The 25,913-nt window shown below is 44.4% G+C and overlaps 1 protein-coding gene and 1 long non-coding RNA gene across 4 annotated transcripts in view; one reads left to right on the top strand and one right to left on the bottom strand.

The window, feature by feature from the left end:
- Nucleotides 1-25,913, top strand: part of lss (lanosterol synthase (2,3-oxidosqualene-lanosterol cyclase)) — a 113,219-nt gene that overhangs the window by 18,180 nt on the left and 69,126 nt on the right. For both annotated transcript variants that reach the window (XM_063051516.1, XM_063051517.1), the window contains exons 4-10: nucleotides 2,415-2,523; nucleotides 8,793-8,914; nucleotides 12,732-12,828; nucleotides 15,681-15,816; nucleotides 18,518-18,626; nucleotides 20,168-20,286; nucleotides 24,565-24,662. In XM_063051516.1, the coding sequence (XP_062907586.1) occupies nucleotides 2,415-2,523; nucleotides 8,793-8,914; nucleotides 12,732-12,828; nucleotides 15,681-15,816; nucleotides 18,518-18,626; nucleotides 20,168-20,286; nucleotides 24,565-24,662 (790 nt within the window). The remainder of the gene's footprint in view (nucleotides 1-2,414; nucleotides 2,524-8,792; nucleotides 8,915-12,731; nucleotides 12,829-15,680; nucleotides 15,817-18,517; nucleotides 18,627-20,167; nucleotides 20,287-24,564; nucleotides 24,663-25,913) is intronic.
- Nucleotides 156-21,324, bottom strand: LOC134348328 (uncharacterized). 2 transcript variants are annotated; one of them, XR_010018393.1, is made up of 4 exons: nucleotides 21,197-21,324; nucleotides 13,161-13,409; nucleotides 9,426-9,526; nucleotides 156-180 (listed from the first exon to the last, which is right to left on the bottom strand). It is a non-coding gene; the product is annotated as an uncharacterized LOC134348328 (long non-coding RNA). The 2 variants fall into 2 exon arrangements; XR_010018394.1 differs by lacking the exon at nucleotides 156-180 and adding an exon at nucleotides 4,614-5,404.

Raw genomic sequence — 25,913 nt, 5'->3', positions numbered from 1 at the left:
ACAGGGTGTCCATTACGTACCACTTACCACAGAATGAGTGAGGTCTCGGTTCCGTGCTCAGTGGCGGTATCATCGCTGATCAACTGGACTCTGAAAACTCGCCCTCGTTCCTCAATCACACTTTATTTTCTTGTGCTCTAGGAGAACAGCACGGCCCCCGTCACCCCACTGTTCTGAAATCTGAACAGAGAAATGCTGTTTGACCACTTGGCAAACTGTGTATGTTTGAATTCCTTACTGGCAAGATCAGTTGCCATTCACGATACAGGAAATGAGCTGAAATGACAAGCTGATAACCAATGAGACCTTGACATTGGTAGAGTAATTGTTCCTAATTGGTGTGTTCCTTCAATCCTTCCGTTACATCCTTACCTTTCCTCAGCAAGTCGAATGGCTCTGGTTCCCTGCTGTGAGAAGGGCAGCTGGGTCCATCGTTCGTCTCACTTCAAAGGCCTCTCTTGCCTGGGTTGCCTGTACACTATGTGTAAACTATTCTCGCCTGGACATTTCATTAACCCTTAGCTTGCTGCAGCTTTCCACAGCAGCAATCCCAAACAGGGGCACTCCTCTGTTTTCGTGAATGTTTGTGAAGAAAAAGAATTTCAGGATGTATATTGTATACATTTCTCTGACATCAAATGTACCTATTGGACCAGGCTATGTTGCGGGGATTTATTTATTTATTTTTATTTAGCAATACAGCGTGGAGCAGGCCCTAACCTAATCACGGGACAATTTACAATGACCAATTAACCTGCCCAGTGCGTCTTTGGACTGTGAGAGGAAAACCGGAGGACCCGGGGGAAACCCACGCATTCCACAGGGAGGACGTACAGTGACTCCTTACGGAACGGCACCGGAATTGAACCCCAAACTCGGGAACGCGCCGAGCTGCAATAGCGTCACGCTAACCGTGGTGCCCATCCATGAGCAGGCAGACTTGGGCCTTCTGTCCCTCGCTCCGTCCCAGCTCCGCAGCTGTTCCCTTTCGGATTCCCTACTCCAACCCCCACCCAGAACCCTTCTCTTGCCATCGGCTGCTTGCTGTCTCCTGCGGTGGGCAGACACCATTTGCTTAGTCCAGGGGTGAGCATTCTAGCTGTAGGCTGAAGCTCAGACCCACACAACACTTCGGTTGTCATGTTGGGCTGGCCCCTCTGTAACCCTTGATCCGAGAGCCTGTGCTCTCAGTCTGACTGAAACCACGTTCAGGCAGTCTGCGCTAGTGCGGCTTCCCAGGCGATCTGAGGAGGGAGCTTCACTAGATGCAGTGTTTCCTTCAGCACAGGAACTCCAAGGCTGGTTAAGACCAGAAGGCCCAGGAGCAGAATTAAAGCATTTGGCCCTTCGAGTCTGCTCCAGCATTTGATCATGGCTGGTTTATTTTCCCTTTCAACCCCAATCTCCTGTCTTCCCCCTATATCCTTTGATGTCCTTCTTTGTAAGAGTAGAGGAAAGTAAATGTTCAGGTTGGAGGAACAACACATTATATTCCGTTTGGGTAGCCTCCAACCTGATGGCATGAACATTGACTTCTCTAACTTCCGCTAATGCCTGTCCTCCCCTTCTTACCCCATCTCTTATCTATTTATTTTTATTTTTTTATTTTTTCCCCTTTCTTTCTCTTTTTTTCTCCCTCTGTCCCTCTCACTATATCTTCCTCTGGTGCTCCTCTCCCCCTTTCTCCCCGGACCTCCTGTCCCATGATCCTCTCACATCCCTTTTGCCAATCAACTTTCCAGCTCTTGGCTCCATCCCTCCCCCTCTGTCTTCTCCTATCATTTTGGATCTCCCCCTCCCTCTCCCACTTTCAAATCTCTTACCAACTCTTCCTTCAGTTAGTCCTGACGAAGGGTCTCGACCCGAAATGTCGACTGTGCTTCTTCCTATAGATGCTGCTTGGCCTGCTGCGTTCACCAGCATTTTGTGTGTGTTGCATAAATGTTCAGGCTTGGGTTTCATACCTTTGTGTTTTTTTTTTAAATGTCCTGTGCGAAGAACGAAGGCTGAGAGAGCTGTCATACCTTTCCAAGTTGAGTTTGATGGAATGGCAGAGCAGATAAAATGGGGCAAATGACCTAATTCTACTCCTTTGTCTTATGGTGCAACCCCCACCACTGGGTGGCATTGGCTCATTGGGCCTGTTACTGTGCGTATCTCTCAATAACATACAATAAAAAATGTAGCCATTTCCTCTGGGGAAAATCAGGGGGTGCCAATGACTTGTGACTTTAACTTCTGAGTCAGATATTTCAATGCCAGTGACTTGTAGGTGCTGAGTCAGGAATTTCAGAAGGCTCGGGAGCAGCTCATGATAATAGTGGGCAGGCACCTTTAATTTTAGGGCCAAAGACAGCGAAGTGTCATGTTGGGAAATGATTTCAAGACACTTGAGGTTTCCATTGATCTTTTAGGTCTCCTAATTACATGCCATGTGGCAAAGATCCCTCTCTCAGACTTCCAGAGGAAGGAGATGGTCCGGTACCTACGCTCGGTACAGCTCCCGGATGGAGGCTGGGGACTGTAAGTACCAATCAGTCGTTTCCAGGTTCAGGTAAATCCTCTCTTTCACAGTCCCCACTGCTAATTTTCCCAGCATTGATGTTAGGCTCACCTGCCTGCGTCCCCTGACAAGTCACAGCAGTCTCGCTTGAATAATCAGAATCGGGTTTAATATCAGTGACACATATCATGAAATTTATTGTTTTGCGGCAGCAGTTCAGTGTGAGTTAAATTAATGAAATATACAGTAGCTCCTGGTATGCCTTTGTTGTAATTGCATCAATATGAATTCACCACCAAAGCATGACAATGGCCACCTTTCCCTCTAAATTTTTTTTAACAACTGTCCGGACCAACCTTTTCTCTGAGCAGGAAATTTTTACACGGCCTGAAAACTGTGTGGCTCTTTATAATAACATTATATAAAAGAAAATTCCAGCTATGCAGCAACAAAGGTTACGTGCGCAGGAGTGTCAGGTCCCCAGGATTTGTCTACGTAAATATGCTTTCACACTTAAAATTGCTGAGTCGATTTGCGGAGATTGAGAATGGCTCCTTCGGCAGTGAAATCTAGGCCCGGGGCGATTCAGCGGTGTCGGGGTCTGGGTCCTAGAGCGAGGTTGACACTGGCCCAGATGGTCTGGGGGCTCCTCTCTCCACGACACTAAGGCTGTGAGACTGCCCCTGGCTGCTGTGCTTCGTGTCTGTCAGACATCCCAACCTGCAAAAACTCATTTCAGGGAGGTAGCACCATCAATTTGTGGGAGACTCCCAGAACTTCCGGGAGAGGTGAGATGTCTGCAATAGAGTAGCTCCTTAGCAGCCAACCAGCTAGTATAAATAACGTTAGCTATGCTAATGAACGAATGACACCTGTTAAACTCACCTCAACACGTCTTTTACAGTCTTAACCCACCATGGGCAATAGAAAAGTCACTGTTGCAAACAGTGCAACGAGCAACACTATCATTATTTTGACCCCTATTAGGCAGGGGTACACTTTAGTGTAGTCTGGGGTGACGTATGTTTTATATTTTCTTTTTCTGGAACACTCTCACTCTCGCTCTTGCTCTCTCTCTCTCTCTCTCTCTCTCTCTCTCTCGCGGTCACTCGCACTCGCTCTCTTGCACTTGCTTTCTTGCTCTCGCTCTCTCTCGCGCACTCTCAAAAAAAATCAATTTCTGGGACATTATATATAATTTGCGGGCATCAGGGAGCCAGTATTAATATGCGGGAAACTCCCGGAACTTCCGGGAGAGGTGGGATGTCTGTGTCTGTGAACTTTGCAGCGACGTGTCCCACTAATATGATGAACTGATACCGAGGCTTTGGGCCTACTCCAGGCCGCTCCAGGGATTTGGATCGAAGGACTCAATTTGGCTCAATGCTGTTGCTGTTGCCTGCTTCTGTTGTTCATATGATTTATTTTGTGTTTTTTCTCTTTCTCTGTGGGCACTGGGGGTTGGTTTTGTTTATTTAAATTGGGTTCTTTTGGGTTCCTTGATTTAAGACTGCCTGTAAGCAAAAAAACCTCAAAGTTGTAGCATTTATACATTTTTTGATAATAAATGCACTTTGAAACTTGAAACTTCAAGAGGGCCAAAACCTCTGCTTTTCTAAAGTTCTCTTTCAACACATGCTGCCTGATCTACTGAGCATTTCCAGCAGTTCTGTCTTTGGTTCTGATCCCATTGCGGCAGTTAATAGTCTCTCACTTTTCAATTAAAGAGGCTCTGAGCACAGGCCCTTCAGCCCACAATGTTGTGATGACCTTTCAACCTACCCTATTTCAATTTAACCCTTCCCTCTTATGTAATCCTTCATTTTTCTATCATCCACGTTCTTAACTAAGGCTTTTTTAAATCTCCCTAATATATCTTTACTTATTTATTTTTTTTATTTGCACTGTTTGTCTTCTTCTGCACATTAGTTGTCAGTCTTTGTGTACAGTTTTTCATTGATTCTTTTGTATTTCTTTGTTCTCCTGTGAATGCCTGCAAGGAAATTGAATCTGAGGATAGTACATGTTGACAATGATATACTTTGATAATATATTTACTTCGAACTTTGAACATTTTTAACCTACTCTAAGATCAGTCTAACCCTTTCCTCCCACATAACCCTCTATTTTTCTATCATCCATGTTCCTACCTAAGAGTTTTTTAAATGCCCCAAATGTATCTGCCTCTACCAACACCCCTAGCAGGCATTCCATGAACCCACCACTCTCTTTGTAAAGAACTTGCCTCTGAAATCCTCCCTGTACTTCCCTCCAATCATCTTAAAACAATGCTCCCTTCCATCCTGGAAAAACTCTGGCTACCAACTCAATCTATGCCTGTTACCACCTTGTACACCTCTACCAAGTCACCTCTCATCCTACTCTACCCCAAAGAGAAAAGCCCTGGCTCGCTCAACCTATCTTCAAAAGACATGCCCTGTAGTCCAGGCAGCATCCTGGTCGATCTCCCCTGCACCCTCTCTAAAACTTCCATGCCTTTTCTATAATGAGGCAATTAACTTTGATGGTGATTGAGAAAAACGACTAGATTGCAGTTAAAAATCCCTCTGGCCTTCTAGCTCACTGCAGGGAAAGCGATTTGCCTGATGTGACTTAGAAGTAGGCAGGCTCTGTTCAGGGGGGCAATTCCAACTGAGAAATACTAGAATGTCTAGCAATACCTGCTTTCCCAAAACAGAATTAAAAAAATTGTGTCTATCTTACCTTTGTTTTAAATGCAGGGTGCTGGTTTCATCCAAAAAGATTTATGGCAACAGGCCAGCACCTCTATAGTTCCATGAAGTTATATGGCACAGGCCTTTTGGCCCATCTCATCCATGCTGGCCAAGGTGCCCATTGTAGCTAATCCCATTCACCCGATTTCGGCCTGTATCTGTAAACCTGTCCAAATGTTATATCAAAGTTGTAATTATACCCTCATCCACCACCTCCTCTGGCAGATTGTTCTACATACCCACCATGCACTCACTGTGTGGGAGAAGGTTGTCCCCCAGATCTCCTTAAATCTTTCTCCTCTCACTTTAAGCTTAATCCCTCTAGTTTTAAGCCATTGTATATAAACTAATCTTTAAACCTATTGTGTTTTTTGTGCTGAAGAAGATCTGAAGTAACAATCATTTTGTTTTCTTTTATTCCTGTGTACTGAAGAATGACAGCAAACAATCTTGAATCCTTTGACTTCCCTACTCTGGGGAACAGAACTGTAATATTATATACTTCTCACTCTAGTGAGGAAAGCAGCCCCAGACTCCTATAAACTCCAGCCTTCCAGTCCAGGCAAAGCTCCTTTGAAGCTTTAGTGTGTCCTCCAGCTTTATCGCATCTTTCCTGAAGCATTGTGACCGGAGATGAACACGATATTCCAAGTGCACTCTCACCAACATGATGTACTCAGTGCCTTAGCCAACAAAGGCAAGCATGGCACATACCTTCACCACTCTGTCTACTTGTCTCACCACTGCAGGGAGCTATGTACTTGTATCCCTAGGCCTGTCAGTTCAGCAACACTCCCCGTCCTTCCCTAGTTGAAGTTCCCAAAATTCATCACTTCACATGCGCCTGAGTTAAATTCCATCAGCCATTCCCCTGTCCACTTTTCCAGTTGATCTGGATCCTCTTGTAACCTTAGACAAACCACCTCACTGTCCACTGTTCCACCAAATATTAGTGTAATATGCAAACTTACTTATCATGTCACCTACATTCTTGTTCAAATCATCAGTATATATGACAAACAATAAAGGACCCAGCACTGATCCCTGTAGCACGCCGCAGGTTACAGGCCTCCGATCTGAACCACAACCCACCACTACCACCCTCTGAGTCTCACTAGCAAGCCAATTTTGAATTTAGATGGCTAGCTCACTCTGGATCCCATGTGTTCTAAACTTCTGGACTGACCTATCCACATAGATAACATCTACTAACCTACCCTCATTGATCCTTTTGGTCACTAGCTCAATCAACATCATCTTCAGCTGCCATGCCCAGTTTGAGCTTTGACTGCCATGGCCCACACGCTCCTGTTTCGGGTCAAGTGGATCAATTCATTGGTATTCGTTTCCAGTTCTCTGGCTGCTGTCTCCATCATTTGTCTTTGCCTTCCTCTTGCTTTCTTCCCTTCAATCTTTCCCATAATTACCGTGCATTCTAACTCCTCTTTCCTAATCACATGTCCAATGAAGTTAGGTTGCCTTTTCATGATCTCATACATTATTTCTCTTTTTGTGCTTGCTCTGTTCATGGCATCCTCGTTAGATATTCGTTTCGTCCATGACATTCTTTGCATCCTCCTCAAAAACCACATCTCTGTTGCTTCAATTCACTCCCTCATGTTACTAGATATTGTCCAACATTCTGAGCCATATAACGTAACTGGATAAACGTAATATTTCAGTACTCTGAGGCGGGTTGTCATGCCTAGTTTAGTGTTGGTCAGTATACTCTTCATTCTCGTAAAGGTGTCTTTTGCCATCCCTATTCTTCTTTTGATGTCCATGTCACACCTGCCATCTGATGTCACCCAGCTTCCTAAGTAGCAAAAGTTCTGTAATTGTTTTATGTCTTCCCCGTTTATTCTCAGCCTGTAGATAGGATTCTCCTTCTTTTTGGATATCACCATACATTGTCTCTTTGCAATTGATAGGTAGACTCATTTTTGCACTTCCTTCAACAATTATATCAATTAAGTTTTGTAGTTCTTCCTCCGTTCTTGCAATTAACACAGTGTCATCTGCATATCTGAAATTATTGATGTTTTCACCGCCAACTTTGATTCCCAAGGTGTCTCTTATTTTTTGTAATACTGTTTCACCGTACACATTAAACAAATCAGGGAGAAAACACAACCTTGTCTAACGCCTCTCTTGACTTTTGTAAACTGACTCACTTCTCCATCTATTCTTACAGCAGCAGTTTGTTTCCAGTACAGATTTCTGATTGGGTGGAGGTCTTTTGAATATAGGTCTAGAGTTTTCTGTAATATTTCAAATAACTTATTGCGCTTCACTTTATCAAATGCTTTTGTGTAGTCAATAAAACAAACAACCAAATCTTTTTGCACTTGAATAGCTCGTTCTGATAGTATCCTTAACATCAATATCACACTAGTTCAGTGGGCTCAATTAAATTTGTGTGACATAATCTACCACACACAAAGTCGTGCTAATTATCACTAATCTGTCCCTGCTTTTCAAGGTACAAATATATCCAGTCTCTCCATCAACTTTCCCGTCTCTGACGTTAGTCTCATTGGTCCATAGTTCTGATGCTCGTAGATTGGGAACAGGAATTGGGGTTTACCATTTCTGTGGATGACTGGGGGCAGATTTTACAATTAGTCAATACTTCCTCTATCTGTGCTAAACATTCCCTAATTCAATTTAAAGTTGTTCATAGAGCACATATGTCCAAAGATAAGTTAGCGCGCTTTTATTCTCATATTAATCCTTTTTGTGATAGATGTCCGGGGCAGATAGCCTCTTTAACTCATATGTTTTGGTCTTGCCCTACTTTGGAAACTTTTTGGAGAGACATTTTTAATATTATCTCCAAGGTATTGAATATAGATATCTCTCCTCACCCTATTACTGCTATCTTTGGACTACCTAAAATTTCCAGTAATCTCTCCCCTTCAGCCCGTAGAATGATTGCATTTCTTACTTTAATGGCGAAAAGATGTATCTTACAACATTGGAAAGAGCTTAATGCTCCAACTACCTTTTTTTGGTTTTCTCAGACGATATTATGCTTGAATTTGGAGAAAATTAGAAGCAATCTTTATGACTCCTCATTTAAATTTGAACAGACTTGGAGATCTTTTATTCAATATTTTCATTTAATGTAATATATACCCTTCTTGTTTTTTTCACTGTTTTTAATGGAGGTCGGGATTGAGGACGTGATTTTAAGTTTAACTCTGTTTGGTTTCAAGTTAGCCCATTGCTTTGCGTTGCTTTTAGTTAGTTGCACGGTGGGTTTTTTTGGGGGGGGGGGTTTCTTTTTCTCCATTGATATATATATATATATAAAATTAGTATACTATTATGTTACCTTGGTATGTTATGTTTAAATTACATTGTTTGTAGTTTTTTTTTGTATTAATATCTTCTGTAATTTTATTATATTCTAACAATGTATTAATGTCTATATGGCTTACCTTTTTGTATACTTATTTAATAAAAAGATTTAAAAAGAAAGTTCTGATGCTCTTGGCTAGTGCAGCTGAATCCAGTTACAAATATGAGTTGTGTTCTGATTTGTACCTCAGACACGTGGAAGACAAGTCGACAGTATTTGGAACAGCTTTGAATTACACAGCCCTGCGAATCCTGGGCGTTGATCCAGACGACGCTGATCTGGTCCGAGCGAGAAATAACCTTCATACTAAAGGTTGGGTTCTAAATGATGAAGAGCAGCTTGCAAGGAACTTTTTTTTTGGGTGGGGTGGGGGGGACATGCAGCTGCCTCAGAATTAAGTTTATTATCACAGAGTTAAAAGATGTGAAATTTGAGATTTTGTGGCCGCAATACATTGCAAAGACATAAAACTACTACAAACTCCAAAATAAGTAAAGAGTAGAATAATGAGTCATGGGCTCATGAGCTACTCAGTAATCTGCTGGCAGAGGGGAAGAAGCTGTTGTGGGCCTTTAGACTCCTGTGCCCCCTCCACATATAGTGAGTGAGGGGCGAGAAAAGGACATGTCATGTCTGCAGCTGTCTAGAGCCATTGCGTCTTGAAGGTGTCCTCAGTGGTGGGGAGGGTTGTAGCTGTGATGGATCTGTTGAGTCTACAACCCTAAGCAGCCCCTTTGCAATCCCGTGCATTGGAGCCTCCGTGCCCGGCTGGGATGTAACCTGTAATAATACTCTCTGCAATTACAGAAATTTGCTGACGTACCAGATCTCCTCAAGCTCCTCACGGAATCGAGCCTCTGACGTGGCTTCTTCGTGATTGCATCTGTGTGTGTGTATGTGTTGGGCTCAAGTTAGAGTGACATACTGCAAAAAATGACATTCGACAGATTATAAGCATAGAAAATTATATAAAAATAAAGTTAAAGGTTAAAGCACAGATATGGTATAAAATCTGCATAAACATGTAAATGCCATCTCATATTTACAATTAAACAGCATTCTATAGAGTGGGTTAAAGTGTTTCCAGTACAGTGCAGTGACTGAAGTAATATAGAGGGGGTGGGGTGGCTAACTAAAATGGTTGATCAGATTAACTGACAGGAGGAAGAAACTTTAAAGGTGTGGTAAAGTTTTGTTTCAATAGCCCTATAGCACTCCAGAAAGGAGTTCTTGGAAAAGGCAGCTGGCAAGGTAGGTAGTCTTTTTTCCTGCTTGCTTCCTAGTCCTGGACACGTACAGGTCCTGCGATGACGGTAAACTGCAGCCAATGGCTTTCTCTACAGTTCTGACAGTTCACTGTGGTTTGCGTATATTGTGAGATGTTGCACCAAGCCAGACTGTAATGACTGATGTGAGGGAGCTCCCTACAGCAACAGTGTAGAACTGCATCAATATGTTCTGGTGCTCCTAATTACTCCTGGAAGGTGATCCTGCTCGATGGTATGAACATGGCACTCTCAGCTGCTTTGCTGTTGGATCTGGGCATCTAATCAGTTCTTTCCCCTCTGGTTGCACTTGTCTCGGGGATCTGGTTGAGCTTTTCGAAGAGGTTCAATGAGGCCAGGGTAGTGGACATACTTCCTGGAGCAAAGGAGGCCGAGCAGTGACTTTATAGTGTTGTATAAAATCATGACCTTCGCCATGAGGGACATAGGTAGGGTGAATGGTCAGTCTTATTCCCAGGATAGGGGAATCCATGAAACTAGATGGCATTGAACTTTAGGTGAGAGGGGATTCTCCGTCACCACAAGGCAGATAGTCCCCTGTTCCACTCACCTTGTACTTATGACTGTGAGGCTAAGCCCAGCTCCAGTGCCGTGTTTAAGTTCGTTGATGACACCACTGTCGTTAGCCGAATCAAAGGAGGTGATGAGTCGGTGTGTAGGAGGGAGATTGAAAACTGGCTGAGTGGTGCCATAACGATGACCTCTCACTCATTGTCAGCAAGACCGACCAAGGAGCTGAGTACTGACTTCAGGAGCAGGAAGCCGGAGGCCCATGAGCCAGTCCTCATCAGGGGATCAGAGGCGGAGAGAGTCAGAAACTTTAAATTCCTCGGTGTTATCAACTCAGAGCATTTGTCCTGGGCAGAGACAGTAAATTCAATTACAATGAAAGCTGGGCAACACCTCTACTTCCTCAGAATTCTGCAAAGTTTCAGCATGACATCTCAAACTTTGACAAGCTTGTGTAGATGTGTGGTGGAGAGTATACTGACCGGTTGCATCACAACTTGGTATGGTACACCAATGCCCTTGAATGGCGAAGCCTACGAAAAGTAGTGGATGTGGCCCAGTCCATCACAGGTGAAGCCCTCCGCACCACTGGGCTCATCTATGTGGAGAGCTGTCACAGTAAAGCAGTCAAGGACATCCACCATTCAGGCCATGTTCTCTTCTCTCTGCTGTCATCAGGAAAAAGGTACAGGAGCCTCAGGACACATACTTCCAGGTTCAGGAACAGTTATTACCCCTCAACCATCAGGCTCTTGAACCATTGGGGATAACTTCACTCACCCCATCACTGAACTGTTCCCACAACCCATGGACTCACTTTCAAGGACTCCTATCTTGTGTTCTCGATATTTATGTTTTTAAATGTTTTATTAGTATAGCTTGTTATCTTTTTCACATTGGATGGCCATCATGTTTGGTGCCGACTTTCAGTGAATTAAATTGACTTTATTTCTTACACCCTGGACATGAGGAGTAAAAATCTTTACGTTACGTCTCTGTCTAAACATGCAACGTGCAATTTATATTAATTTGTAATAAATAGTATGTACAACAGGACAGTCAATATAGCATAGAAATACAATTGATATCCTGGTGGAAGAAGCTGTCCCGGAGCCTGTTGGTATCGGTTTTTATGCTGTGGTACCATTTCCTGGATGGTAGCAGCTGGAACAGTTTGCGGTTGGGGTGACTCGGGTCCTTAATGATCCTTCAGGGCCTTTTTTACACACCTGTCTTTGTAAATGTCCTGAATAGTGGGAAGCTAACATCTACAGATGCGCTGGGCTGTCCGCACCACTCTCTGCAGAGTCCTGCGATTGAGGGAAGTACAGTTCCCATACCAGACAGTGATGCAACCAGTCAGGATGCTCTCAATTGTGCCCTGTAGAAAGTCCTTAGGAATTGGGGGCCCATACCAAACTTCTTCAACCATCTGAGGTGAAAGAGGTGCTGTTATGCCTTTTTCACCACACAGCCAGTATGTACAGACCACACGAGGTTTTCAGTGATGTTTATGCCGAGGAACTTAAAGTTGTTCACCCTCTCAACCCCAGATCCACTGATGTCAATAGGGGCTAGCCTGTCTCCATTCCTCCTGTAGTCCACAACCAGCTCCTCGGTTGTTGCGACATTGAGGGAGAGGTTGTTTTCTTAACACCACTGTGCTATTATGTATCTTGGTTTACTAGTATGCCTGCAACAAAATGAATCTCAGGGTTGTATATGGTGACATAGATGTACCTTGATAATAAACTTACTTTGAGAGGCAACGTTTTCCACACGGATGGTATGGGTACACTGAATGAGCTGCCAGAGGAAGTGCTAGAGGCAGGTATAATTACAGTGTTTATAACGGGCACTTAGGCAGGCTTGTGACAGGAAAGATGTAGAGCAGAGATACCCAATTTTTTTATGCCATGGAGCCTTACCATTAACCGGGACGTCCATGGACCCAGGTTGGGAACCCCTGGTTTGGAGGGAGATTGCCCAAATGAAATCAAATGGTAGGCAGCTGGCCAAACTCCTGATGAATGTGGATGAAGGGCCTATTCTGTGGTGTATTGTGAAATGCTGTGTGTCATCACTGCTGCCTTTGTCGCGGTGGTTAAACATTTTATAAAATTCACTTTGTTATAAACTTCAAACTTATTACTTCAGAGTTGGGTATTCTTAATTCCCTCAGACTCCATTTCTGACGTTCCAGTGCATTCACTTTTTAAGAATGCAGTGCACTGCTCGTTCCTGTCAGGAGTATTTTTAAGTTATTGTCTGTCATTGGGAATTTTTGTGGACAGTGTGAAACTCATTCTCGAATCATCTTCCTCTGGTTTCAGGTGGTGCAGTTGGAATTCCATCTTGGGGCAAATTCTGGTTAGCTATCCTTAATGTCTACAGCTGGGAGGGGATGAACACACTGTTTCCAGAGATGTGGTGAGTCCTGTAACAGACACTGAATGCTTCAAGTTTGTGGGCTCAGGAAGCATAGTTAGTGTAAAATGAAAAAGGAGTGCCTTTTGTCATTTTTATTATATAACAAACTTGGTCAAAACAAGAAGTCTATCGAGGCTATTTCTTTAATCCCTCCCTTGCACACCGATTATATTTCAATTAAAGTCTTTTAAAGCTCTGTCCACATACTAACTCACACAGTTTTGCATTTGTTTCAGAAATGTCCATTATTTTAAAATTCATCACATTTTCAAATCCCCTCCCTGGTACCTCCACTCTGCAATCTGATGCAGCCATCTGATACCCACACTTACCTAGCTCTTTGTTTTAGCCTGACTTGATCATTCCACCACCGGTCTTCAGCTCCCTAAGAGCTTGAGGGTTCCCTCTCCATAAACCTCGGCTTCTCTTGATTTTGTTTGTGTGCCTCGTAGACCAAGCTTTTGTGGCCCTCCCTGACACTTCCTTAAGTTCTGATGTTCCTCTGAATGATCCTGGGAAATCTTGCTGCGTTAAGGAGGATGTGCAGATACAAATTGTTGCTACTGAGTGCATGCTGAAACCTGTATTGATAAAGCAGAGGAGGCAATCTGAAGTTAGGAAGATACAAAAAATTCAAATGGATACATTCATCAGATTCAATCACCAGTTGGTTATTTTAGTGAGCTACAAGACCATAAGACAGGAGAGCAGAATTAGGCCATTCTGCCATTTGTTAACCCTCTCAACCCCATTCCCCCTGCCTTCTCATCCTTACTAATCGAAAAACCTATCAACCTCCAATCACAAAGAAGGGAAAATCTGTAGATGCCGGAAAGCCAAGCAGCCTACACAAAATGCTGGGACAGCTCAGCAGGGCAGGACCTGCTGAAGGGTTTTGGCTCAAGACATCGACTCTGCTTTTTTTTCATAGATGCTGCCTGGCCTGCTGAGTTCCTCCAGCATTGTGTGCGTTGTACCTATCAACATCTGCTTTAAGTATATCCCATGACTTGGACTCGACAGACATCTGTGACAATGAATTCCACAGATTCACCATTGTTTGTCTCTAGTAATTCCTCCTCATGCCTGCCTTCCTAGTCTGAGCCTCTGCCCTCGGGTCCTAGACTCACCCACTACAGGAAATATCTTCATGTCCACTCTATCAGGCCTTTCAGTATTCAATGGGTTTCAATGAGGTACCCCTTTATCCTCCTTAACTCCAGTGAGTACAGGCCCAGAGCCATTAAGTGCTCCTCGCACGTTAACCCTTTCATTCCCAGAACAGTTCTAACTCTCTCCAATGCCAGCACATCCTTTCTTGGATAAGGGGCATAAAACTGCTCACAATACTCCAAGGGCGGTCTGACAGATACCTTATAAAACCCCAGAATTACATCCCAGCTTTTAATATACTAATCCTTTTGAAATGAATGCTAACATTGCATTTGCCTTCCTCTCCACTGAGTCAACCTGCAAGATGATCTTTACGGAAACACAAAATACTCTGCTGACGCTGGGTTCAAAGCAACACTCACAACACGCTGGAGGGTGTTGACTGATCGTTTCCACGGATGCTGCCCGACCTGCTGAGTTCCTCCAGCGTGTTGTGAGCGATCTTTACGGAATACTGCACAAGGACTCTCAAGTCTCATTGCACTGATGATTTCTGAATTTTTTTCCCCGTTTAGAAAATAGTCCATGCCATTATTCCTTTTGCCAAAGTGCACGACCATACACTTCCCTACACTGTATTCCATCTCAAAGGTTCAAAGCTTCAATTTAATGTCAGAACTGTATACAATATACATCCTGAAATGCTTTTTCTTTGTAAAACACTCACGAAAACAGAGAAGTGCCCCAAGAACGAACGACAGTTAAACGTGAGGACCCCAAAGTACCCCCCCGCTCCCCCCTCCCGCGTGTAAGCAGCGAGCAACAATCCCCCCTCCCACTCCTTTGCCCATTCTCCCAATCTGTCTGAGTCCTTTTGCAAACCCCCTGCTTCCTCAACACTACCTGCCCTTCTCCTATCGTTCAACGTTCACCTATCGTTCAGCATCTGCAAACTTGGCCCAAAGCTATCAATTCCATCATCCAAATCATTGATATAAAACGTGTAGAGAAGTGGCCCCAACTTGAACCCTGTGGAACACAACTAGCCTCCTGCAGCCAACCAGAAAAGGTTCCCACTCTTTCCCTTCTGCCAGTCAGCCAATCTTCTATCCATGCTGGTACCTTTCCAGTAATACCATGAGCTGTTATCTTGTTTAGTAGCCTCATGTGCAGCACCTTGTCAACGGCCTTCTGATCATCCAAATAAGCAACACCTACTGACTCTCCTTTATCTATCCTGCTTGTTATTTCTTCAAGAAATTCCAACAGATTTATCAAGCAGGGTTTCTATGCTGACTTTGGCCCATTTTAACATGTGCCTCCATGTTCTCTGAAACCTCATCTTTAATATTGGACTTACGAGGTCAGCCTAACTGGCCTGTAATTTTCATTCTTCCCTGAAAGAGTGGAGTGATGTTTTCAATCTTCCGTTCCTCCGGAATCATTCCTGAGTCAAGTGATTCTTGAAGGGTCACCTATTAATGGGGGTGAATGTGTGGAATTCTTTGCCACAGAGGGCTGTGGAGGCCAAGACATTGCATATATTTAAAGCAGAGGTTGATAGGGTCTTGATTCGTAAAGGCACCTAGGGAGAAAGCAGGAGAGAGGGATAATAAATCAGCCATGATGGAGCAGACTCAATGGGCTGAATGGCTTAATTCTGCTCCAGTGTATTAAGGCCTTGTGTTTTACACAGGTGTTTAAAATGCTTTACTTCTACCTGCCTGTGTGTGTTTTAGGCTTTTCCCTCGATGGGTGCCGGCTCACCCCTCCACCTTGTGGTGTCACTGTCGACAAGTCTACCTCCCCATGAGCTACTGCTATGCCAAGCGTCTCACAGCACAGGAGGACGAGCTGATCCTCAGCCTGCGCCAGGTACTGTCAGATGCCTACAGCGCCCCTCCCCCCCAAGTGCGGAGGGTTAATATTTGTGTTTTTTATTGAACGAGTTCCGCATCTTGAGTTTAACATTTAAACTGGAGCAACTCTGGTTAAACTGGACAGGAGTAACTCACTAAAGTGTCAGGAGTTGTGAAGGTTCGGCTGGAAGCTCAGTGTCAAAAGCAGCGATGCCAACCTAAACATTAACTTCTGAAGGTAGTGTATTTGCGGAATGTATTGAGTTGAATATTGTACCAGGCACAAGCTTTCCTTTTGACAGTTCCGTGTTCGAGTTCGCTCTCTCAGTGAGATGCATGCAATATACCCCAAACACCCAGTTCAGAACTGACAATTCTGTCTTTTTGTGCCAATGCTGTCCAGCCTTCTGAGTGCTTCTGGCATCTACGCATGGGAACTTGTGAAAAGTCGAGCCCTACAGTAGATGGAGTTTAGTTCCATTCTTGAGAGTGCTTCTGGCTAAGTTATCTAGAAACATACTTTATACTTTATCTAGACACATACTTTATACTTTATCTAGAAACATAGAAAACCTACAGCACGATACAGGCCCTTCGGCCCACAGAGCAGTGTCAAATGTGTCCTTACCTTAGAAATTACTAGGCTTACCCATAGCCCTCTATTTTTCTAAGCTCCATGTACTTATCCAAAAGTCTCTTAAAAGACCCTATGGTATCCGTATCCGCCTCCACCACCATTGCCGGCAGCCCATTCCACACACTCACCATTCTCTGGAGTAAAAAACTTACCCCTGACATCTCTGTATCTACTCCCCAGCACCTTAAACCTGTGTCCTCTTGTAGCAACCATTTCAGCCCTGGGAAAAAGCCTCTGACTATCCACACGATCAATGCCTCTCATCATCTTATACACCTCTATCAGGTCACCTCTCATCCTCCATCGCTCCAAGGAGAAAAGGCCGAGTTCACTCAACCTGTTTTCATAAGGCATGCTCCCCAATCCAGACAACACCCTGGTAAATCTCCTCTGTACCCTCTCTATGGTTTCCACATCCTTCCTGTAGTGAGGCGACTAGAACTGAGCACAGTACTCCAAGTGTAGTCTGACCAGGGTCCTATATAACTGTAACATTATCTCTCGGCTCCTAAATTCAAGTCCACGATTGATGAAGGCCAATACACCGTATGCTTTCTTAACCACAGAGTCAACCTGCGCAGTTGCTTTGAGCATCCTATGGACTCTGACCCCAAGATCCCTCTGATCTCTTGTTGTTTTTCGCAATGACAGTCATCAGAATCAGATTTATTATCCCTGACATAGGTGACGTGAAGTTAGGTGACTTGTCTACAGTGTGAAAACATAAAATTACTGTAAATCGCAAAGATAAATGAATTGTGCAAAAAAGCAAGGAACAGCCACCATTCAGCAGTCTAACAGCGGAGGGGAAGAAGTTGTTCCTGAATCACTGAGTTTGGGTCTTCAAGCTCCTTTACCTCCTCCCCGATGGTAGTAACGGGAAGAGGGCAAGTCCAGGATGCTGAGGGTTCTGAGTGATGGATCTGCCTCTTGAAAGTGGCCTCGATGGCGGGCAGGGTTCAAAGTTCAAAGTCAATTTGTTATCAGAGTATTTATACGTCACCATGTCACTGGGATTCATTTTATTGTGGGCATTCATAGTAGTGTAAAGAAATACAATAGAATCAATAAAAAACGACACACAAACTAAGACTGACAAATAACCAATGTGCGGACGGAGACCAACTATGCAAATGCAAAAAAAATTAATACATAGGAAATTAAATATTACTGAGAGCATGAGTTGTTGAAAGTGAGTCTGTAGGTTGTGGAATCAGTTCAGTGTTGAGGTGAGTGAAGTTATCCACACTGGTTCAGGAGCCTGATGGTTGAGGAGTAATAACTGTTCCTGAACCTGGTGGAGTGGGACCTAAGGCTCCTGTACCTCCTTCCCGATGGCAGCAGTGAGAAGGGAGTGTGGCCTGGACGGTGGGCTTATGCCCATGACGGAACGTGCTGAGTCTGCGACGCTTTGTGACCTCTTGCAGTCCTGCACATTGGAAGCTCCATACTAAGCTGTGATGCAGAGTCACAATGCTCTCTTCCGTACAACTGTAGAAATTTGCAAGTGTCTTTTGTGACATACAGAATGTCCTCAAGCTCCTAATGCAGTAGAACCACTGACGTGTCGTCTTTGTCATTGCGGATTGTTGTTTCATTGCTGACTCTAATTCACAGAAACTTTTACACTGGGACTTGAGTTACAGGGACAGGTCAAGGCTTTATCCCCTGGTGCAAGGGAGAATGAAGGGAGATTTGACAGAGGTTTACAAAATTATGAGGTGTATAGATAGGGCAAATGCAAGCAGACTTTTACCACTGAGGTTGATCAACACTAGAGGTCATGGGTTAAGGGTAAAAGGTGAAATATTTAAAGGGAACCTGAGGGGGAACTTCTTCACTCGGAGGTAGTGAGAGTATGGAACGAGCTGCCAGTGGAAGTGGTGGATACAGGTTTGATTTTTGCATTTAAGAGAAGTACATGGACGGTGGGGCTATTTCAGGGTAAGAGGCAGAATAAAAGTTTGGCACGGTCTAAGTGGGCCAAAGGGCCTGTTTACTGCGCTGAAGTGTGCTATGACTCTATTGACCCTGAGGAGGACATCAAACCACTGAAAAATTCGATCTTGTGTTACTGCAGGAGCTCTACATTGAGGATTATGAGACCATTGACTGGCCTGGCCAGCGAAACAACGTGGCGGCCTGTGACCTTTACACACCTCACAGCAAGCTCCTCACTGCGGCATACGGTATGGAGAATTCCTTCAGTTTTCCAGTGTGGATGTGTTTGAACATACCTTTGTTTTTAGGTAACACGGTCAATGTTCAATTTTTGTTTTTAACATTCTCTATGAAAAGGTACTCTGTTCTGATCTCTCTTTTCCTTCTAAGGTGAGGTAATGTCCTGGAGACGTGTTTCAGGAGCTTGGCCTCTGATGATTATTGATCAGAAACAGAACCCAGTCGTTATGACTCGAGGCTGTTTAACAACACCCAGGGGCTGAGTTATCTAAAGAGCTAACTGAATACTGGCTTTCACTTTATTTTATTGTTTTTACCTATGAGACACAGCACGGTAACAGGCCCTTCTGGCTCAATGAGCCTGCGTTGCCCAATTACACCCATGTAACCAATTAACCTACTAACCCGTGCATGTGGGCCTTTACTCGCTGGAGTTTAGAAGGATCTCATTGAAACCTATGGAATATTGAAAGTCCTAGATAGAGTGGTTGTGGAGAAGATGTTTCCTATAGTGGGGGAATTTAGAACCGCAGGAACAGCCTCAGGATACAAGGATAATCCTTTAGTACAGAGGTGAGGGGAGTGGAGAAGACTGGATGGGCTGAATGGCCTACTCCTGTCTTATGATCTCAGGGTCTTTGGAATGTGGGAGGAAACTGGAGCACCCAGAGAAATCCCACATGGTTATGTGGAGAACGTGCAAATTCCTTCCACACAAAGACTGACCAACAATCAACGTGTAAACAAAGACCACCCTGTGCAAATACAAACACAAATAGTAAATAAACAGTGAGAACTTGAGTTGTAGAGTCCCTGAGAGTGAGTTCACAGGCTGTGCAGTCAGCTCGGAGTTGAGGTGAGTGAGGTTATCCACACTGGATCAGGAGCCGGATGGTTGAGGGGTAATAACGGTTCCTGGTGTGGAACCGAAGGCTCCTGTACCTCCTCCCCAGTGGCAGCAGCCACTGGATGGTGATGGATGCTTGAGACTGAATCCCTTGTAGAAGCGCTCCATGGTGGGGAGAGTGTTACCTGTAATTGAAAAGTCAATGTCGAAGCTCTGCTAAAAACAGGCAGTAGGCTGATGTTCCTCGGTTCCTTCTCACTTCCTCCTCCACCATACAGCGTATTCTACCATGGATAAACACGGACATGAGTTCATCGCAGCAGTGTTTGCGTAGCGCTTTGATTCCGCCGGCGATCTCTGATTCCGCTGCTGACGGCAGGGGATTTGTACATTCTCGCCGTCACCGCGTGGGTTTCCTCTGGGTGCTCCAGTTTCCTCCCACATTCCAAAGACCCTGAGATCATAAGACAGGAGTAGGCCATCCAAGACATCCGGTTATGGTGTGGGCACGCTGCGCGGGCGCCGGAAACGCAGCGGCAGTTGTGACCTGCCCCCCCCTCCAGTCCATCGCAAGCAAAGATGCAAATGGCGCAGTTGAGTGTTCGTTTCGAGATACTGTACATGTGACAGGTGAAGATAATCCTCCATCCAGTCATTTAGTGTGTGACGTGCTGCTAAATTCGGGCTCTTTTTTTTTTGCAGTTTTGCTCAATGTGTACGAGGAATACCACAGCGCAAGCCTGAGGAAACGGGCAGTGTCAGAGCTCTACGACCACATCATGGCTGACGACAGGTTCACAAAGTGCATTAGCATTGGGCCGGTATGTGTCAACTCAAAATACTTGTTTGGCGCACATATTATCATAATGATGATGACGTCGACTCAGACCGAAGAGGCCTGCGTCGGGCATTTTCTTGCCTTACAAGGCGCAGTTTGAAAGGCTGCGCGGGGCGCCACTCCTCGCACAGACAAGTGCTCTATTATCATAGAACATGGAATATTACATCACAGTACAGGCCCTTCGGCCCACAATGTTGTGCTGACCCTTTAACCTGCTGTAAGATCAATCTACCTTTCCTTCCCACATAGTCCTCCATTCTTCCTTTGTCTATGTGCCTATCTAAGTTTTTTAAATGCACTAATATATCTGCTTTTACCACAACCCCTGGCAGGATGTTCCAGGCACCCACCCACCCACCACGCTCTTTGTGAAGAACCTACTGCTGACAACCGCCCCCCCACCCCCCATACTTTCCTCCAATCACCTTAAAATTGTGCCCCCTCGTATTAGCCACTTCTGCCCTGGGTAAATGTCTTTGGCTGTCCACTCTTAAACAATGCCTCTTGTCATCGTGTATACCTCTATCTAGTGTATCGGTGACTGTATGCACCTTTGGACCCTGTCAGTGCTAAGTAGACATTTTGTAGATACAGTTTTGCAATGTTTGTTTTCTGTGTAAGCAAGCTAAAAGGACTGTGGGAGAATGTGCAAATTGCAAGTAACGGACACAAGCAGGAGCAGGCTACCAGGCCCTGCAAGCCTTCCCCACTATTCAATAGGATCACTTCTGATCCACGAGGGCCTCTGCCTCTCTTGAGCCAGTTCCCCATAACCCTTAATCCCTCAATCATTCAAATGTTTATCTGTCTCCGTCTTAAATATCTGCAGCAATCTGCCCTCTAACACCACTGAGCGATTAATTACCCCGAGAGATGAAATTTCTGCATACCTCAGCTTTGACTGGTCAGCCTCTTAGCTTGTTGCTGTCCCCCAGTTTGTGCCTCTCGTTAGTATTTAAAGCTGTTTGATGGTATGTAGGATCCATGGCGTTAGAAATAACAGACTTTAGGAGTAAAGGAATTATACTAAGTGGTAAACACTAAGAATTAATGTTCACAATATATTGAAAATCTTTAGTTACCTATTCACTAAGGTACGGCAATGTTTAACAAAATGTGTTTAGTTGCTCTTGAAATCATTAGCTCTGTAATTTTTAATATAAGTTTGTAATTTGTAACAGGTGGTTGTAATCTTGGATGGCAACCTAATTTTATCAGTCTGCTCAGAACATATTTACAGCATATTTACTTCTTAAATTTAACAATCTGTGTGGCCGTGTTACTAAATAATGTGAATAAGTTACTTCAGCTAAATACTGAAACTTGATATATTTGAATGAAATTGGGGAAATCTTTTCACTAAGTTGATGGGGAGGCATTGTAGCGTAGTAGTTAGTGTGGCACTATTACAGGGCCAATGTTCACTGATTGGGGTTCGATTCCCGCCATTGTCTGTCAGGAGTTTGCACATTCTCCGCGTGACCACATGGATTTCTTCCGGGTGCTCCAGTTTCCTCCCACAGTCCAAGGACGTATAGTTAGGGTTAGTGAGTTGTGAGCATGCTATGTTTCCCCAAGTGTTATCCTCGCCTGAGGAATGTACTGATGAAAGGTTTTGGACCAAAATATCAACTGTTTATTCACTACCTGATGTACTGAGTTCCTCCAGTATTTAGATTAGATTATTAGATTATGAGGACACGCAGTCCTCTTTTATTGTTATTTAGTAATGCATGCGTTAAGAAATGATGCAATATTCCTCCGGTCTGATATCACAGAAACACAGGACAGATCAAGTCTGAAAAAACTAACAAAAACCACATAATTATGACATATAGTTACAACAGTGCAAAAGTTCCATAACTTGATGAAGAACAGGCCATGAGCACAGTAAAAAAGTTCAAAGTCTCTCGAATGTCCCACATCTCACGCAGACGGGAGAAGGAAGAAAACTCTCCCTGCCATGCCCGACCACAGTCCGACTCTGAGTCGTCCGAAAACTTCGACCTCCGATTAGCCCTCCGACACCGAGTACTGAGCACCATCTCTGCCGAATGCTTTGACCCCAGCCCTGGTCGCCAGCAGCAGGCAAAGCCGGGGATTTTGGGGCCTTCCCTCCGGAGGTTCTCGATCACACAGTAGCAGTGGCAGCGAACCGGCGTTTCAGAAATTTCTCCAGATGTTCCTCTGCTTCTCATGTCTGTCTCCATCAAATCAGAATTGTGCACAGCATCCTACTTACAAATACGATATCATCTCACCGGAGAGCTGTGCGCGCTGCATCGCGCCGCCATCTTCTCCTCCCGCCACATTTAGTATGTGTTACAATCCTTGCTGACTTGATATGACACAAAGGATGCATTTCACTGCACATGTGGCAAGTAAAGCTATGTTTATTATGGAAGAGAAATATTCCTTCAACTTCAATGAACACAGGGACTCTGCTGCTCATTTGCAAGCATCTTGTAAGCTGGAGTGTGCGATTGTTTGCCGGCATTCTGAAGCTATATTCTTTAATGCCTCTGAATCTCATTCGTTGGTCCCAGGCCTTTCCGCAGAGGTAGTAATGTGCTTTTCTTTTAATTTCGAAGCAATTGTGCATAGATCAAAGTAAATTTATCAGCAAAGTCACCACATATACCTTCTTTGAGATTCTTGCAGGCATTCACAGTAGAACAAAGAAAGGGAATAGAATCAATGGAAAACTACACACAAACTGTGTAAATACATAATAATAGAGCATAGAACTTAGGAAGCCTACAGCACAATATAGGCCTTTTGGCCCACAAAGCTGTGCCGAAATGTCCTCACTATAGAAATTACCTAAGGTTACCCATAGCGCTCTATTTTTCTAAGTTCCGTGTACCTATCCAGGAGTCTCTTTAAAAGACCCTATCGTATCCGCCTCCACCAGCATCGCTGGCAGCCCATTCCACGCACTCACCACGCTCTGCATAAAAAAAACCTACCCCTGACATCCCCTCTGTACCTACTTCCAAGCACCTTAAGACTGTGCCCTCTTGTGTTAGCCATTTCAGCCCTGGGAAAAGCCTCTGACTATCCACACGATCAATGCCTCTCATCATCTTATAGACCTCTATCAAGTTACCTCTCTTCCTCCGTCACTCCAAGGAGGAAAGGCTGAGTTCACTCAACGTATTCTCATAAGACATGCTCCCCAATCCAGGCAATTAATAAGTAAATAATGCTGAGAACATGGGTCCTTGAAAATGAGTCGATTGCTTGTGGAATCAGTTTGGAGTTGAAGTGAGTGAAGTTATCCACGCAGGTTCAGGAGCCGGATGATTGATGGATAATAACTGTTCCTGAACCTGGTGGTGTGGGACCTGAAGCTCCTGGACCTCCTTTCTGATGGCAACAGTGAGAAGAGAGCATGGCCTGGATGGTGGGGGTCCCTGATGATGAATGCTGCTTTCCTGTGGTAGATGTTCTCAATAGTGGGGAGAAATTTCTTTAGCCAGAGGGTGGTGAATTTGTGGAATTTGTTGCCACATGCAACTGTGGAGGCCAGGTCATTGGGTGTATTTAAAGCAGAGATTGATAGGTTCTTGATTGGACATGGCATCAAAGGTTACGGGGAGAAGGCTGGAAAATGGGATCGAAGAAGAGAAAAAAAAGGATCAGCCATGATTGAATGGCAGAGCAGGCTCCATGGGCCAAATGGCCTAGTTCTGCCTCTATGTCTCATGGTCTTATGGCTTTGCCTGTGATAAACTGGGCTGTATCCACCACTATTCATAGGCTACTTTTTATATACTTAATGCAGAAATTGCACCTGTGGTGTTTTAACTTGCAGATGTCTGTGAGTAATTTCTAGCTTGAGCATTTGTTCAACTCCTCCCCAAAGTCTGAGAGATGAGGCGAACCAGAGAGGAACCTAATAAGCTGACATCCACTGTAACCAGATTTGGCATACTCTCTGGTATTGATACCCGTGTAAAAATTTCATTCTGATTCACAGAGAGCAAATCAACCCTACGGGTGTAGGCTTTGGCAGCAAGGACGAGGAAAACATGTTTAAAAAATACAACACATCCATTTGGGTAAACTGAACATGGATTACTCTTTGCACACTGTGCACTCATGACACGGGAATTTCCCTTCTTGGAAGTGGTGGTAAGATGGTGACAGTCACTGTACTCAGTTGTCCTTGCTACAGAGGAGGCCACTTGGACAGGGTCACTTTGAATGACATCCTTTATGCTTCAGATTATTAATGACTATGTCTGTCCTCCAGATCTCCAAAACAATCAATATGTTAGTTCGCTGGCATGTGGAGGGTCCTGAGTCTCCTGCTTTCCTGGAACACGTTTCTCGTATCCCAGACTATCTTTGGTAAGTCGTCTCTTGAGATTACTTTGGGGTGAGAGTAACAGCTAGGCTTGAAGTGAGAATGGGGTGGAGACGTACCTAACAACCAGTAATCTGCTTGTTGACGTGTTTTGCTTGACCCAAGATATTCGTTAGTGTCATGCCTATTCAAGGTGACAGATGGAGTTCAACCCAGAAAAGTGTGAAGCGATTCATTTTGGAAGGTCAAGTTCAAAGGCAGAATACAGAGGGAATGGCAGGATTCTTAGCAGTGAGGAGGAACCGAGGGAACTTAGGGTGCACGTCCATAAATCCTGCAAGGTTGCCGCACAAGTTGATAGGGTTGTTCAGAAAGTGTATGGTGTGTTGACCTTCATTAGGTGGGAGATTCAAGAGCCATGAGATAATGTTTCAGCTCTGTAAAGCCCTGGATAGACCTCACTTGCAATGTTGTGCTCAGTTCTGGTTGCTTCGTTATAGAAAGGATGTGGGAGCTTTAGAGAGGGTGCAGAGGAGATTCACCAGGATGCTGCCTGGACTATAGGGCATGTCTCGTGAAGATGAGTTCTGTGAGCTGGGATTTTCTCTGGAGCGAAGGAGGATGAAAGGTGTCTGACAGAGGTATACAAGGTGAAAAGAGGCATAGATTGAACGGCTAGCCAGAGACATTTTCCCCAGGCAGAAGTAGCTAATATGAGGGGCATAATTTTAAGGTGGTTGGAGGAAAGTTTGGGGGGATTACAGAATTAAGTTCTTTACACAGAGGGTGGTGGATGCATGGAGTGCCCTGCCAGAGATGGTGGTAGAGGTAGATATATTAGGCACATTAAGAAACTCTGTGATGGGCACATGAATGATAGAAAATGGAGTGTTACGGAGGAGGGCACGGTTAGGTTTATCATACTAATCAGTCATGATTAGGTTGATCAGTAGGTTAAAAGGTTGGCACATATTGTTTGTCCAAAGGGCCTGTAGTGTTCTATGTTCTAATACTGTTACCCCTGACTTGTTTAAAAACATTAAGGGCATTGATGACACAAAATACTCTGCAGATGCTGGGGTCAAAGCAACACTCACAACATGCGTTTCGGGCCGGAACCCTTCGTCAGGACTTCTTTGGTGTTGAGTCCTGACGAAGGGTTCTGGCCCGAAATGTTGACTGATCGTTTCCACGGATGCTGCCCGACCTGCTGAGTTCCTCCAGCGTGTTTTAAGGGCATTTGATGAGTTCTTTCAGTTAGTTTTTAGCTAGACAATTAAAAGGCATATGTAGAA

Source organism: Mobula hypostoma, chromosome 6, assembly GCF_963921235.1.
Source record: "Mobula hypostoma chromosome 6, sMobHyp1.1, whole genome shotgun sequence".
Lineage (NCBI taxonomy): Eukaryota > Metazoa > Chordata > Chondrichthyes > Myliobatiformes > Myliobatidae > Mobula > Mobula hypostoma.
The sequence above is the reverse complement of the archived record's forward strand: the minus strand, read 5'-3'. Positions and strand labels throughout refer to the sequence as shown.